The sequence below is a fragment of the Poecilia latipinna genome, unplaced genomic scaffold, assembly GCF_001443285.1.
Source record: "Poecilia latipinna isolate Pla-1442-1.1 unplaced genomic scaffold, P_latipinna-1.0 Scaffold1326, whole genome shotgun sequence".
NCBI lineage: Eukaryota > Metazoa > Chordata > Actinopteri > Cyprinodontiformes > Poeciliidae > Poecilia > Poecilia latipinna.
The window spans coordinates 409,331-426,376 of NW_015113942.1; the positions used below are offsets into that span (position 1 = coordinate 409,331).

At 38.4% G+C, this 17,046-nt stretch overlaps 1 protein-coding gene across 9 annotated transcripts in view; it reads left to right on the forward strand.

The window, feature by feature from the left end:
• Positions 1-17,046, forward strand: part of ptprsb (protein tyrosine phosphatase receptor type Sb) — a 113,781-nt gene that overhangs the window by 53,742 nt on the left and 42,993 nt on the right. For 6 of the 9 annotated variants that reach the window (XM_015055618.1, XM_015055614.1, XM_015055615.1 and 3 more), the window contains exon 6: positions 8,151-8,261. In XM_015055618.1, coding sequence (XP_014911104.1) covers positions 8,151-8,261 — 111 coding nt within the window. Of the gene's footprint in view, positions 1-8,150; positions 8,262-9,773; positions 9,786-17,046 lie in introns of all 9 variants that reach the window. The other 3 variants (XM_015055610.1, XM_015055611.1, XM_015055613.1) reach the window with 1 other exon arrangement.

Sequence of the window (17,046 nt, forward strand, 5' to 3'; positions counted from 1 at the left end):
CAAACATTGATGGAAATTGGTGAGGCTTCACACTGTTTTCCCCAGTTTTGTATCTTTGTTTTGATTATTGATGTTTTTATCCGCTGGGTTCAAATGCTTAAATCATCTCCTATGATTTTTCAGCTTGTCGGTAATGTGTGCCTTCATGGTTTAATAGTTTGCCGTACACGTTAACAAGCATCCTTGTGATCCAGTGATGAGCGGGTATGGACAGTGGATGGATGGATATGTCATTTTACTTTTCAACGAGGGAATAACATTCTAACACGATATAAAGCTCCAAAAAGTTAATTTTACATAAAACTGCCCCTTTAGCTACAGTTTATTACGGTTAGGTTTATTTCGGTCGGATCCCTTTTGAGAAAACCCTGATGTGCATCAAAATCTACGGCCCTGATTTAATTTCAATTAATACATTAAGACACATTTTAAGTCACTAGAGCAAGACAACACTGTTTACTAATCATTTTACCCAGTGTATAGAGGAAATTGTGAGAATAAAGCAACGTCCTCTGCAGTTACTATAGATGACTTGACATGCTAAAGTTTGTGGACAAATGTCTCTCCAAACGAGAAACATCAACAGTCTTTCTATTTTAATTTTGATTTCAAATGACATTGAGCGGCTCTATTGAAGCACTCAGCCTCTTTCCCCCCACAGGATTTATGTGATGCAGATTTCGCTGCTTCCCTGTAGCTCAACGTGCAATTTTACGTAATTTTTCTCTCCATTCGGAGTCGGCTGTACAATGCTTCGCCGTGCGAAGAGTCCCCGTGTTTGACTGAGCTGCTGTTTGCACGTAAAGTAGCAGAGAAACCCATTTTTGCCCCTAGACCTAATCTTAAGTGTAATTTCCTCCCAATAGTCCACTGATGTGTAGAAAAATGGGTACTTGCCATGGTGAAATATACTGTGGAGAACCTACAAGTGTAATTACTTTGAGGGGGGGAAAAAAAAGAGAGAGAAAGAGACTGCACTGTGACTGTGGGTGGAATGCAGTGAGAAAAGAACCTCACTGCCGCACGAATCCAACAGGAAAAATGAAACCTGAAACAAAACACCTCTATGTTTTAAACATAAGTACAGGTTTTAGTGCTGTAGTATCTACTTTAGAAATGTTTAGCCATCGTGCCTAACTTAATAATCCTTTTTAAACATCTTTTTTTTTTTTTTTCCCCAGACCTTGTATTATAGATTTTCTAATAATTTATCTTTAGATGCTTCTGCCAGTCTGCTCTGAAGTGTCACACAGACTGAGCAGGGATTCAGCGGCACACTGTATTGGGCCGTATTTCACATCGGTGAAACAGCAGCAAGACAAATGGCACGGCGAGATCCATCGCCGCCTTTAATGGGATTTAAAATCACCAATAGGCCTCGCAAACTCAAAGAGCAGAATGTGCTGCATAATGAACCAAACAGAGCACTGAAATGACTTTAAGGAAATCAATTACACATGAGGTAGGCAGAAAATAGCTCCGAAAATGTGTTATGGGCGAGACACTTCTTCTAGATGAGATGTTTAACGGCGGTCCCGGCTGAGCAATGCGTCTGATTCGGTGGGCAGCTGCCAGATCGTCCTGGACCGGAGCCAGGGGGCCTGCGCTGGGCCACAACCACTGCTTTCTTCTCTGTCCCCCCCCCCGATAATTCTAGTCTCTGTTGGGTCTTGGAAATGCTTTTTTTATGCCACATATGGGTCAAGATGAAAAACGATGCAGCGAGAGACTCACGACAGAGGGCTCTCCTTCCTCTCACAGCCCTTAAGTATCCATCAACTGCGGGGGTCTTTTCTCGTGCAGGTAGCTGTCCACCGCCGTCAGCACTGTGTTTACACATCCGATACCTGCTGGTCATGCACTTCCTTCCTTCCTGGGGGGCTGTAACATATGGCGCAGTGCATTGCTGAACTTTTCCTGACATCTTTATACCTCAACCAGGCATGGGTTTATTTTTCCAGGCCATCTGCTGCTTCGGTTTAGACGTGCGTGAGGAGAACCGTGACAAGCTATCAGTCTGTCACTGGCATTTGGGAACAAGAACTGGAGTTTTCCAAAGCACTTAGCAGCCTTCTAAGACCCATTCTCACAGATGGCACGCAATATGGACCCAAAGGTTTGATTACTGGAAAATGGACGGCCTTGTCCTTGCTGAAAACTGGGGTCTGATCAAGGGTTACAGTAATAACTCTGGTAACAGTTTTAAGTCACGCTATGTAGAATAACATTGTTTCTTTCTTCGCCTAATCCCGTGTCCATGGGGGGTACTTTTCCTGGCAGTTTGTTGGCGTCGAATCACAACAACAGATTTCAAAGGATTAAAGTGGAAAATAAACACACTGGCTCCCAAAACTCAGTATTTAGGAATAAAGAGGCTTTTACTGTCAGGAAACGGCGAATGTTTCTGCAGGACTAATTTGCTACAGATAAGACAACATAGAGGTGCGAGAAGAAATGTTGCTCATGCGTGACATAAGAAAACATACTGGCGAAAAAGACTGCAAAGCTGTGCAGCCAAGTAAAATATATCCTGCAAAAATGTGTATAATACAAAAAGGAAATTCTTACAGCAGTTAAAGATCCAGACAGACAGGTATTTAACATTTGCAACCATGATTTGATTCATTTTTTTTTTTCTTAAATTTTTCTATGTCACAGGACTAAAGATCTAATAAACAAGTGAGATTTGAGTAAAAGTGAATGCTTTTTAAGTTTAGCTTATTATATATATATATATATATATATATAATATATATTCTCTTCTTTCTATTCTCTGACTAAGAAGGTGGGTCACAATATTTGACTCAATGTCTGGCTTGAAACTACACCGTACACATTGCAATTAAAAAAAAAATAACTACATGTTTTGAGGAAGATCTGTAATCGGTTTGACGGATCTTTCACTGATAAGTTGTGAATCTTTTCGACTCACGTAAACAACAGAAAAATCAAATTTGTTATTGCATACATCCAATTCTGCAAATATGATGAAACTATCGTGATTTAATTTGTCCTATTTGTTCTTCGAAAGGGCTATGATTCAGAATACGGAAGCACAACTTTAAATTTACAGTTAATGTGGTATGTGTTTGGTCATAGTCAATGAATTATTTGGATAAGACTCGTTTGTTTCATTAGAAATGCTTTTTTTTTTTAAATAGCAAACTTTAAGTAGGAAAAAAAAATCATTAAGCCCATATTTCTGTATTATTATTTTTAAAAATGTTTTAATAAATGCTCTGCTTTCATTAGCTGAGTGGCAAGTCATCTTATCGAAGTAATTAACGTGAATATGTTTCACTTATGTTACTAAAATATATGACTAATTTATTAAATATGACTATATATACAGTATACGACATTTCAAATGTAAACATACTGTAGATGTACAACATATGACATCTAAATGAATTAATTAGCAATTTTGATGTTTCTAATTTTTATTTATTTATTTATTTTTTTTTTGTATGAGGTTTTCTCTTTCTTGCTGTCCCAGCCTTGGCTTAAATTAATCTCTCACCTTGCGGGAGGAATTAGCGTCCAGTCGATCTCTCTGACCTGGATGTTCTGGGAAAGCTATCAGGTTAGCAGTATCTGTTGTTATCTGATTAGCTGAGCTCTGGGCCCAGCAGACATAATACACCGTCCACAATTTCACAGCAGCTCAGTTTACTTCAGTAACGTCTCATTCCAGGTCCGTCAGCAGCTTCCAGACTCACTAACAAACTGCTCTCCCTCTTCTTCTCTGGTCATTTACTTTCCCCTCGTTCGCCCCTTTTTGTCCGGCTTTTTCCACACCGACTGTCATTAAAGCAGGTTTGTTTCCAGCTTCACGTCTGCGGTGTTTGTTTATACGCTACTGACCTTTCTGGGTGTGCATATAAAAGTACCTGTTTTTTTTTTGTTTTTTTTGCATCATAATTCCACGTTTTGCATAAAATAAGACGCCTGTTGCCAATTTTAAATGTGTGCTGATGGCTAACAGTACGAGCAGCTTCCAGCTGTCGGACGGCGCCTTGTTTGCGGAGATTCACCTGTCCATTTGCACCTCTCCTCCAACTTGACATCCTCTTGCTTCTCATCTTGTCTCTGGTGCTTTTGGGAGAAAAGATTTGGTTTGTAGAGCGGTTAATTTATTCCTGTTTCTTTCCCAACTCTGCCTTGTACCACAGAGAAATGAGAGAAGGCAAACAGGGAGGGGGGGAGAGAGAGGGGTGAGCACGAGCTGTTTTCCTTTCATGTAACTGCAGAAGACAGAAGCAGATGGATGACAGGCTCAGCTAGCACTGCCTGGGCTCCCTAAACACACTCGGATGCGAAATGCACACACATATGTTGGAAATTAGAGAGACAAACTAAACTTTTGTTATTTTAATCTGACAAAACCTTGATGTTTATGATTTCTCATATGCCAGTCATGGCTAAGTAATGTATTTGCATGCATGAATGAAAATGGACCGATTTCCAATCTGCCAATTTTTGTAGGAACCTTCACCTGCTGATTCTAGTCAGTTTAAGAACTGCTATAAAAATATTTCATATTTTTCAATATTTTCAATATTGAAAAATTTGCTTTGCTTTATTTAATGCCCATTAAAAGGGCCAGCTTTGCATGATTTTGTAAATAATGACAATTTAATGCAAAGTTGGCATTTTTAATGGACTTTTAATGCAACTTTTAGAGCAACTTTGCATTAAGAGTGTCATTATTTACCGAATGACACTTCATGACAACAGTCATAGACATTCATAAAGACTTCTTTATGTTTTTGACAGAGTCATGTCAGTCTTATGCACACCCCTTCAAATAAAGTGTTACCCAAATACAACGCTTGGCATTATTTAGACTTCTACGAAATAAATAAATAAATAAATAAATAAATAAATAAAAAATGGCGGATAGCATTGTGCTGCTTCTGCTATATCTTGTCAGTGTACACAAATTCTGAGAAGGACATGCTAAAATCACAGCGCCACATTGTGACCTGGCATGAAGACTGCAGCGGATTCATGGCGATCTCGTCTGAACGGAGAAGCAGTGCCATCTGAACGTGGAGCTTTCCCCCCCCCCCCCCCCCCCCCAAACAACATCCGAAAATACCGTCAGTTTCCAGACAGCAGTCGTGTGCAAACAAAGCCTCACGCCGCTTAGGTGTTGAATCACATCAAACCAATCTGACACTGTGGTAAAACGGCTGCGGCAGAATAAGTGGATGCATCCTTCTTTCTGTTGAGAGCTTACTGCGAACAGCAGAAACCTCCTGCTTAATCCTGAGTAACTAACAGAACCGGCGCTTCTTACACTTTGTTCAGAATTGGAAATAATATCACATGATCCGTCTGTATTTCACTTGCAGATTGGAATACAGTCCGATGTCTTGTTGCCTACTAATAACACTTTATTATTAACACACCATAGTCCGTGTTGATCAAAGTGATTCCAGTACCACACTTAACTTGACATGAGCTGCTATTGTTACATGCAATCTACCCTATTTTGTTGCAAAGCTGTCAGTTAATCAGATCCTAGCAAACAGTTTTCACAGCAACTCTAGGAATAAAGCTATGTATTACCATTGGTGAGTTATAGCTTCAGTATTTTAGGAGAATTTTTTATTTTTTATTTTCACATTTTGAAGACCTTGTAGCGCTAGTGGCCTTTATTCATTAGTAGGTTGACAGGATGAAGGGCAGAGAGAGAGGGGAAGCGAAGGCTCATGGAGGACAATAGCCTCTGCATGTCCTGCACCCGCTCTTCCACTGAATCTGGCAGCACAGACAGAGAGAATTTTAGATTGGGAAAAAAAAATAAAATTAAAAAAGAATGTTCTCATTTCTATTTAACTTCTGTTATCCAAGTAACAACAATGAACTGATAATAGGATAGAGCAATTGTTTGTAGAAATGTTTTTGTTTTGCTTTTTTTTGATAAATTGAAATCATTTCAGGGTCTTTGTTCACACGGAACAAAAACTGGAGATTGTCATGACAGCAAAATGAAGCAGACTTTTTTTTTTTTTTTTTTACAAATATTATTCTTTTTCTTGTTATGGCATCTAGAGGCTACAACATGCAACTAAAAGATCATTTTCAATGAAAATATTTAACTTATTTTAAGCTCTTTGCGCTTAACAGAGGAAACAACAGCTACTTACCATTCAACTCTTCTCAAACCTGTCCTAAAAAGTAGCAACCAATTAGTAGCTGGATCACAGCGTCTAGTTCTGCAGTTCAAAAAGTCAAACAGTATTTCATCCAGCTGCCAAATTGGACATTACTTAGCAAACGTTTATTTAGCAAATGTTTATCGCATGTATAAATACAGATAACATACATAAAAACTTAGGAATTCACTCGATTCCATCATTTTACCTCATTGGTCAGGGGAATCAAATCTCCCTCTCTACCCCGTGTAGCACCATTGTGCCAGCGAGAATATATTTCTCCGTAATTTGCGCACACAAACATCACGGCAACACTGATCACAGTTGAACGGGACCAAGTACGTTGGTGCGTGTGCGAGAGATTTAATATGACAGAAGTGCTGATAAACAGTTTCTCACTGAAGCCGTTTCAACTTTTAATGCACGAGGCGGCCCAGTCTGGTTTTTAATTCAAAGCTGATCATTTCCCACTGAGTTTTCAGGATCCAGTAGAGAAGGAGATACGCAGTCATACTGCGGCAGCACAGCTCGTAAAGTCTTCTTTAAAGACGGAAAATGAGTTCAAACGTGGATAAAATGGGACACTAAGAGGACAGTTAACATACAAGACCTCAGCGTTTTTAAGAATCATTTTATCTTTTAGGTAGTTGTGTCTCCTCGTTGTGTTTCTGCTGTGCTGGACTCATGATTGCTCTGAAATATTGACCTCTTCGGGAGCAGTTTCCACTCTCTTACTTTATATGTTAGGATATTTTTTTTCCTTGTGGAAATAAAGCATTCTAGATACAACTTTTCTATTTTATTTTCGATTGCAGGGATTTGTGCTTGAACATTTTTCACAATAGAGCGAGATTTGTTGCGAAAATGAGTTTGTGCTTTTTATTCCAGCACTGCTTATATGTGTCTCTGTATCTCCCTTTACATCTTTACAAGCCAGAGGCCTTTTATCACTCTCAGACAATCTGATATATATATATATATGTATAAAAGACACTACATGGACTGATCTGCTGCGTGGTACATGTGGTGTGTACAGTACTTATTTATTTATTTATTTTTTCCCCAGCACTTTAAAAAAAAGCATGTCTGTTACAATGCCTCGTCTCTCCTCTGCATGCAGAGCTGCAGAGTCTCATCGTTGGGTGTGTGCTTCCTCCTCAGGCTTCTTCATGTCAAAGTCAGTTTGCACTGACATGAATGTGACAGAGCAGGCAGAAGGAGCAAAACTAAATAAGAAAAAAAAACACACAAAAAAAATCTCTCTACTGGTAATTCAAAAGGCCGTCTGCTCAAAAATGAAAATAGTAAAATACATACATATATAAAACTGTATGTGTGAGAATAGCAGCCTTTGAAGCCGAAGAATATCTGATGAGTGCAGCGTGTAATTATAGCACGTTTAGGGAGTCACTGTTTGTCGTGGCGGGTTTTAGGTGGGAGGATGAAGATTGAAGAAGTAAAGAGCTAAAGAGTGTCGTTGGGTTGTTGCCTCGGGGTAAAGCTGCTGTCAGTTTACTGCCAAGAAAGCAAAAAGGCTGTTTTTTTTTTTTCATGACAGCAGGAGAGGAATCACGAGCTGAAACAGAGGTACACGAGCAGAAGTGTCATCCGAGTTTACAAAAAGTCAGTTGTTTTTCTCTTGCCAACTTTTTGTGCAAGGAGTCTTTCAACTATGAACATGCTATTTGTTTAAAAAAAAAATCGGAGGGGGATCAGTGGTGAAGGAAACCAAAAAAAAAAAAAAAAACCCACACAATTCATCAGGAGAGTGCAATCCATTCAAACCGAGCCTCAGAAATAACATCAAAGCAACACCGTATAGGTTGCTGGAGCAACAGGTGGTGAGGCTACCCCAGGGGTCAAACTGGAACAGGAAGATGCATCTAGCACACAGATGTCTCAATAAAAAAAAAAAAAAATTAAAAGGCGCATGTTTTTATTTTTTTCTGCACAAACACAAGCAAACCCTCTCTTGTCCACCTGCAGGAGCACTGCAAATCGAAAACAGCGAGGAGACGGACCAAGGGAAGTACGAGTGCGTGGCAAACAACTCCCAAGGCGTGCGCTATTCCTCCCCAGCAAACCTTTATGTGCGAGGTAGGACCCGAACACGAAACACCTCTACACACGTGGACAGACAAAAGGAAAAAAAACAACAAAAAAAAAAAAAAAAAGCCTCGGTTAAGGTTCTCTTTTTAACGAAGCTACCTCTTTTCCATGACTGTGCTGTTAAACGAGTATTACTAACCCATCCATTGTCTATAATATATGTTGACCCTGTTCTTTTTTTGGTATTTTTCACAACCACATTCCACCTTAAACCTTGGTGTGATCTCGTACAGTAAAGGAGACCCAAAGTGAGCCCATGCCTCGGTTTAACTGCATGGAAACATCTCTGATCTTACTACTAAACTGATTTCTATACTAGAAGGCAGCTTACAGAGAAAATACGGCGTCTTGCTAAAGCATTCACATACCTCGAGCCTTTGCAGATTTTGTCATATTACAACCACAAACGTCGATGTATTTTATTGTAGCAAACCAACACGTAATTGTAAATGCCTGCTTTTTAAATGCATGTTTAACAAACGAACATATAAAACATTTATATGTATTCTGCCGGCTTTATCCTGATGCCTCTGGAAAGAAATGTAGGTCAGCCTTAAGCAGTCGGTTAAGAATTCAGTTCACCTGGGTTTAATTTAAATTCGGGATAAAATTAGCCAACCTGTGAAGGCATCAAAGACTTCCTGAAAGAGCATTAGTGGGCAAATAGGATCATTAAGACCGAAGATCTTTAGCTTCAGATATCTCATTGATAGCCTTTTAATGCATCAACGGACAGGCCAGAAACGGGAGCATTAATCAGGCAGAACTTTTTTCTTCAAGTTGGTGAGGCTGGGACCGTTTGCTCAGGGCAGCCCACAACTGATTGGCACCAGAGCCAATTTGCTTTTAAAATAATTCAATAAGGACAGAACATATTTGTATTGAAGATATTGCTGTATTAATAAACGTAGGTCTAAATTGATATGATCACTTCTGCCACCACCTGTTTGGGAGGGGAACTGCTTGTTCCAGAGGAGGTTTTGTCTTAAATACGTGGAAGAAAATGGCCAACATGCAAAAACTATCACTGCTACATCACTGAAGCTTAGTCATGGCAGCGTAGTGCTGTGGGAATATGTTTTTTTTTTTTTTTCTTGACATTTCCGTTTGTGGTTGTAACGTGAACAATGCGAAAAGGTTTGAGCCGTGGCTAATTTTGCAAGGCACCGTGCTTTGATTTTAATCGCCAAACCAATAAAGATTGGCTGAACTTTCGCAATCTCTCTCAACGAACCGAATGCAAACTCTGCCCTGGGTGCTGGTGTCCCACGTAGGCTCACAAACGGCGCCCGACGTTCTGATTCGAACGTTCGGGTTCTTTGTTAACGTGGCTTATCAGAACACTGTATGTATGTGCTGTGTGAGGTTCGTGCAGGAGCGTTGTGGTGAGGCGAGAGTGGCTTTGCGCTGGCCGTTTTTATTCTCTCTGTGTTTCCTCGTTCTCTCTCTTCCCCCCCCCCACGTCATTGTGTTCTGCATCAACCCCCTTCCATCCCTCAGAGCTTCGAGAAGGTTGGTGCGCTCTTTTCTTTGCTTTTGTTACTCCTTTGTTTCAGAAAGCGTCACTTATTGAAACAGCAGGAACCCCAAAAAAAGAACAAAAAAAAAAGGGGGAAAAAAAAAAAAAAAAAAAAAGTAGCTTTAAAAGTGAGACATTTAAACCGTGTGTCCAAAAATGAGGAGAGCAAAGCTGCTGCGAAGATGACGAAGCGGTCCGCCCATGCAGCAGAGTGCCTTGACTGCATTGTGAGGCCTTGTGTGCAGAACCCTTGGTATTGCCTTCACTCCCCGATCAATGTTTTCTGCATGGTATGATCTTGTTGTCATGGAGACCCAAGAATTGGAAGATTAAAAAGAGGCAATGTTTGCATGGAAGGAGTGAGAGAGAAAGAGAAAGGAGCACCGCTTGCATGGGTGTTGACTGACGGACTGACACAGGAGCATGGCGCAATGTGTGTTCACGCCTAGTGATATGCTCGGATTGTGATATTATTGAACCTGCAGCCTTGTCGTGTATCGCAGCTCTTTTTTTTTTTGTTTTTTTTTTTTTGCCCTTTTTGTTATTGTGGAGTTTTTTTTTTTTGTTTTTTTTTTTTACCTTTGTGTCCCTTCTCCCATGTCATCACATCTTGCTCAAGTTGTTGCACTGACTGGGAATGTTGCACTCGCTGTAAAGCTTCTACCCCTTTTTGTTCCGAAGTTTTATTGTTTGGTCGGTCAGTACCAGTTGGTTCTTCGGGGCTAAGTCCATAACACGAACTCAAGATGTGCAAGGGAATAAAACCTAACTCGAGCACTGCATATTTGAAACTGCTGCAAGAGTAAAGTTTAAACATTGCTGACCACTCTGCTGTACTGCAGAACTGTGTGTACAGAGTATTCTATGTGGGAAGTTTTCACGATGAATCATTCTTGGTCTGGTTACCTAACAGGTTTAAAAAAATACTTAAACTATGTAAAATGATGGCAGGATTTACTAATGAGTGCTCTACTTAGCAAAACAAAATATATTTTTAAAAGTGGAAAAAAAAATATCTGCACCCATTTCAAAAAATATTCTGAGGAGATCTTAAATTCATAGCGTAAGGAAAGTACACATTTATATTCTAGTTTTTTTTTTTTTTTTAGATTGCATTCCAAGAAACATTTACAATTTCTGAACTTTTCAAAATTTTTTTCACTCTAAAAATTGAATTTTGTTGGAATTTTATGCGATACATCAAAACTCAAGTTGGAATATCTGGCAAAGAATCTCGCGCTACACAAATCAGACCTCTATGGATAAGACAAAAAGCCATTAAAGGTCCTGTCTAAAGTTGGCTACAAGCAATGAGTCCAAAATATAATTTTATGAGTAGAATAAAAAAAAAAATGAATAGTACATATCACCCTGAACACACCATGCTCAATGAAACATGATGTCAGCAGCATCATCCTTTTCTTCTTAATCAGGGAGGAAGTCAAGGGAAAGATGGATGGTGCTAAATACTGGGCAATCTTGGGGAAAAAAAAATTAAAAAGACATGAGACTGTGGCAGAGGTTCGCCTTCCAGCAGCAATACAACACAAAGCAAACGGCTTGATATATTATCTCAAAGTTTATTCATGCGTGAGAACGGCCCAGTCAAAGTCCAAAGCTAAATTCAGTTGTGGTTGTGTTGCAAGACTTGAAAATCAATACTCACGAAGATTCTCCATCCCGTCTGACTTAGCCGGAGCAATTTTGTAAACAAGAGGAGACTCACATTTTAGTCTCTAGATGTGCAAATGCTGGTAGAGTCGCACCCTCAGAGCCGCAGCTGTGCTGCAGTGAAGGCTGCTCTTCAAAGATGTTTGGAAAGCTACATACAAATTGCACACCACAAACAAAAATATCTGGAAGCTATCTCCTTTTTTGTTTTTCTTCTTCTTCACTTCTTTGCACTACTTTGTGTTGGTCTTTTACATCAAATCCAAGTACGCTCCCTTGAAGTTTGTGGCTATTATGTGGCAAAACATAAAAACCTCAATTTGTATAAATATTTTTGGAAGTCACCATGTGGCATAAAGGGCTTTAGGGGTTGTACTTAATCTTTTTTTTTTCTTCTTCATTTTGGATTTATCTTCGTTTAGATAAATATAGCATTGTGAATCTGCAGCGCCTTTGTTTTGTTCCCTCGAGTTTTCACTTTAGAACGATACATTAAACCGACACAGTTGAAAAAAGGCCATGCTTTCATTTCGCCATGACATCAGATGCTGATTGTTGATCAGTCTTCTGATAATAAGCCGGATGGGCCTGCTATTCCATAGCCTGAGGCGATTTTCAAAATAAATGCTATAAATACATTTTAAGATTCATCTGAAACATTCCCCCCCACCCATTTCAGCCATGCAGTAATCTTTACAAGCAGGATAACATCTGCTTTTTAGTACGGTGCTGTCTGAGGGCCTGTTATCAGTGCTGGTTTTCAGCCTGCAGACAGAGAGATTTTCCCCAGATGCTCTGAACCTATTAACGTTACGCACGTTAAACGGTGAAAACCCCTTAATTCTTTGCAATTGTGCTGCGAGAAAAGAAAAAAAAAATATATATATAAAACATTTTCAACGTGTTTACTCGTGCACCCACACAGTGTTTGAACAAGTGTTCAACCGAGCACTCTGTTCAGTTTATCGGTTCTGCTCTTTTTCTAATAAATTTTATAGACCTGTTCCTAATTACCCAATTTACTTCTGAGAGCTACAAGAAGGTGTTTATTTTAGCTTTACAGACCTTGTGCAGTGGTTTTATATCTTTCTTTGCTTTTTATTAGCTATATGTATTTATCACATTGTAAATACATTCAAAGCAAGCAAATATTTGGATGATTCGATTTAGACGGCTGTCAGTAATGTGAATCTTTTCAGTATTCTTAATACATAAAGTAGCAGTGTGGTGTGATAAAGACGCTCTCTGCGTTTAACCTGCCTAAATCTGGTGCTCTGTATTAAATGTATTCATTTATCCATTTTGTTTCTTTTCTAACTTTGATTTTTAATTTTGTAAAATTTTACCTTTTAGAAACTAAACACAATTTCAAATCTAATCATATGCTCGACGTATATATTAATTGGAAACAAAACTTATTTTTATGTTTTTTTTAAAGCCTATCAATTTTGTAAAGTATTACGATCTTTACTGAAATAGGTTACAAATTAAAATTCTCACAATGTTTTTTGTCTAAACTACCCGCTCTATCTATAACTTTGTGATTCTACCAAACTGACTCATCCATAATGCCGTTCAGGATATTTTTTTTTATTTCTTTATATTTTTAACAGTGACTGACATTTTTCCCATCTGACATTTCTGAACATTTTTATCCGCTTCGAAAGTTGTAGCAACACTTACTCTAAAAGCTTTATTATTCATTTTTGAAGATGCTACTTGGCACATGTGCGTGCAAAAGCATGCATTTTTCTCCGCTGAGGCTTTTGCACAGGAAGATCTCTGTGTATAGGCTAGGTTAATGTTAGCTTGGTTCTTTTCTGTTTTGATATGCCTTGTTGATATTTGCCTTATAACAGGTTGTCTTTTTGGTTCCAGTCAGTGCTACACAGTATTAGGAACGCAGGACGTTGTGATGTTGTTGTTGAATATTGCGATTCTGAAATAGATTTTGATCAATTCACATTATTTTTCTCACGACTCATTTTCTCTTTCATTATTGGAAATGCGTCAGTAAGAAGAAAAGTTATCACTTATCGATATTGTGACCAAGAAGTCCTTTGTCACTGCGAGATTGTGAACATTGTTGTTACGTCTACTGCGATTCGCTATATCGTGCGATTCTAGTTCCAAATTCACAAAGAGACACTTTCATAAAGAGTTGTTCTGCGGTTTAGCGAGTTTAGTGAGTTTAACGCTATGCTCAAGTCTTTCCCCATGCGGCTGGTGGTGGAGCTGCTGCTAACCGTGCTATAAAACTAGGGCTAGATTTTGTGCTGACTTTGAAAATTGTTCGTCGATGAGTGATTCATAGTTCGTCAGCCGTGTTTTTGGAAGGTTGTACTATTTCACCACATATGAAAGCGCTTACTGACTGTGGATACGATAAACACAAAATTCAATTCAATGGAAGATGTCATTTCCATCACGCCACAAAGCATCTGTTTTCATGTAACATTATTGGCATTCCACATATTTTTGAGACATGTGAAGGGATTTCACAGCATATACACCTGAATGTGTTACTTATTTTAAGCATTTTCACTTTTTCTTTTTCATTTTTGTAAATCTTTTAACTATTTGTTAAAGTGTTTATTCAGCTTTTTACATGATAGCACAATAACAACTTTTGCAGCTGGCTTATTAGTTTTAGCACAAAAAAAAATCTAGGCAAATATCTTCCACCTGATTTAACATGCATCTTACATCATTTACATTATAACACATAAAGTATTTTCACTTAAAATTTTTAATATTAATCACTCACACCAGTAATAATATTTTGACAGTTTAAAAAGTATAATTACAATTCACTTCTTGAGTCAGAATGGCTCAAATGAAAACATTTCATGGTTTTTCAACTCAATTATGTTATATATATATATAATTTTTTTTTTTTTTTTTTTTTATTGACAGACAATTAAGCTCAAACTTATTCATACCTCTAGCAAATGTACATTGGAGCTTTTCATTTAGCCTATAAGTTGTTCCTGGTAGGAGATGACTCAGGCCTCTCCAGCTGTAAAATGATATTGTTCTCATGTATGAAAAAAAAAAAATGTGTCGGTATATTAATCAAATTTTCATCAATAAGCAATAAGAATTAAGCCACTTTTAATTCATTACACCCAAAACAACTGCAGTGAAGAAAAAGGAAAACTTTAACTTGTCTTGGTTTTGTGTTATTCCCAATAACACTTTTATTTAAAGCATCCCCTCTTCCCTACTGTTTGTGTTTTGTCCTTTTTCCATTCCCATTTCCACCGGCGTCTCTAATACAATCTGTATTGAGTGGCATTTGATATTAATCATACTCGTTCTCATTTTTATATATTCAGGGATATAATGATTCCCTCTTTTTACAGTGGTTAATGAAAATTGTGTCCTTGAGTCAGACAGGATGGTTCTCTGTAAATGTCAGCCGTATAGCTCACAGAGACACTGCCGTAATCCTTCTGACTCTGCCAAGTCCTTCCCAGGCTGTTGCCAGCAGACTCCCAGCAGAGGACAGGACTAATGATAGCTCCTCTAATAAAGACTGAAGGTCCGCAGCTCTTACAAAATGTATGGAAAACGGAAGGTGGGTGGGGGATCGAGAGCCCGGCTCGATTAAGGTAAAGCTAGCGGCGCTGTGAGCAACTGAGGGATTATCCTTGGTTATGAGCTTGCTTTATTCTTAAGCACTCACCTGTGTTCCTGCAATTGATTCTTTAGTCGGAGCTCTTTGAATCCGAATGGAAATCTAGGTTTTATGTAGAAAAAAAATATATATCTATATATATATATATATAAAACTTCCTCAAAAATCATCTTGAGTCACTACCTCCATCCTGTTGCTCACATTATTGCCAAATTAACTCACAATGCGCTTAATAAATTGCTGTTTTTTTTTAACCCTTTTTTTTTTTTGTTTCCCCCCCCCCCCTCGTTTCTAGATCAAAACTCATTTTGTCATGCTGCATTGCACCTGCTGTGTTTGTGTTATGCACGGGGGCTGCCTGTCTGTCGGTCTGCTTGTCTGTCTCCAGCATGCTCAGACGAGGAGATGCCTGCACAATCATGTCTGTTTTCTAACAGATCTATCTGTTCTTTGTCTCTTTGTCTCTTTCTTCTCTTCAACTTGTATCCAATTCTGGGTATTTTTTTCTGATTATTTTCTACTTTTTTTTTTTTGCAAGACTTGATTTACATTTACTTTTCATGGAACAGTAGTGAATTCACGGCAAGAGCTGACGATTTTTTTTTTTCTCTGTAAATTGTTGGAATTATGGAAAACTATTAACTTTTGCCCAACTGTCTCTAGCTTCTTTGAAGTAGGGGGATGTGGCCTGTGAAGAATCCATGTAATGATGTTACTCATTAAGGACTGGAGGTTATGCAGCAAGTTTATGAGTATTTATTAATCCTTCTATGTGTTTGATTTTAGATTTTGAGTGATATGTTCCATCAGTAAACAGAAAAAGCTTAGACTCTCTTCCTTTGCCAGTTTGTAGGATTTCATTTTAGACTTTTTTCAATTAATTCCTAGTTTTAGAAGATAATTTTTTCTGTTAATTTCTGTTTTGTTAATTTAGTTATATATATATATATATATATATATATATATATATATATATATATATATATATATATATATATATATATTCTTGTTATTTTATTTTTTTTCCGTAAATACATACAGTACCTTGCAAATGTTATTTCATTTCATCGCACTGCAACCACAGACTTCAATGCATTTTATTGGGATTTTGTGTAGGGGAAGGAAAATGGTTTCCAAAATTGCACAAATTAAAATCTGAAAAAAAAAAGTCTTGCGAAAATGTATTCAGTCCCTTTCACTCGGATGCCCCTAAATAAGATCCATAAGATACTTGTCTTGAGAGGCTACCTACTCAACAAAGTAGCAGAGTCTGCCTGTGTGTACTTAATATCACAAATCAAGATGTTCTGTTTAAGCCTAAGGAGTTTTTAGAGAACAAGCAGCATGATGAAGGAGCACAGAAACCGGACAGAGAGAAAGTTGTTTAGGAGTTTAAAACAGGGTTAGACATCGAAGGGAACAGCTTTGAACCACACTGCTTAATCCTCACCCTGTAAATGTAATTGATAAGTGAGAATTTTTTTAGGCAAGTTGAAATTTGATTTTCACTCGCGCTCGTTATCCATTCAGACCGAGTTTGAGTAATTTCGCAAAAATGGCCGCAACATCCATCCTCTCGATCTACACGCCATGCTTCAGATTTTCATGTGTGAAACATTTTTAAAGCCACGTGTCGTTTTCCTGTAAATTATGCACTGCTTTGTGTCGGCCTGTCCTTTACAAGGACATTGAGGTTTGCGGTTGTTAGGGTGTGTCAAAATGCGAAAACGTTTCTCTTTGCAAGGTACTGTTGGCTTCCTGTAGTGCTGAGTTTCTAGATTGTTTCTGCTCGTCCCTTTCATTCTCTCCTTTCATCCAGAGACGTTTGTCTGTTTCTCTCTCTGTTTTGTTTCCTGTGCTGTGACCCTCGGGTATCTCCTCTCCCCCCCCCCCCCCCCCCCCCCTCCTCGTCTTTTTCTTTTCTTTTCCTCCCCTCTTGTTTC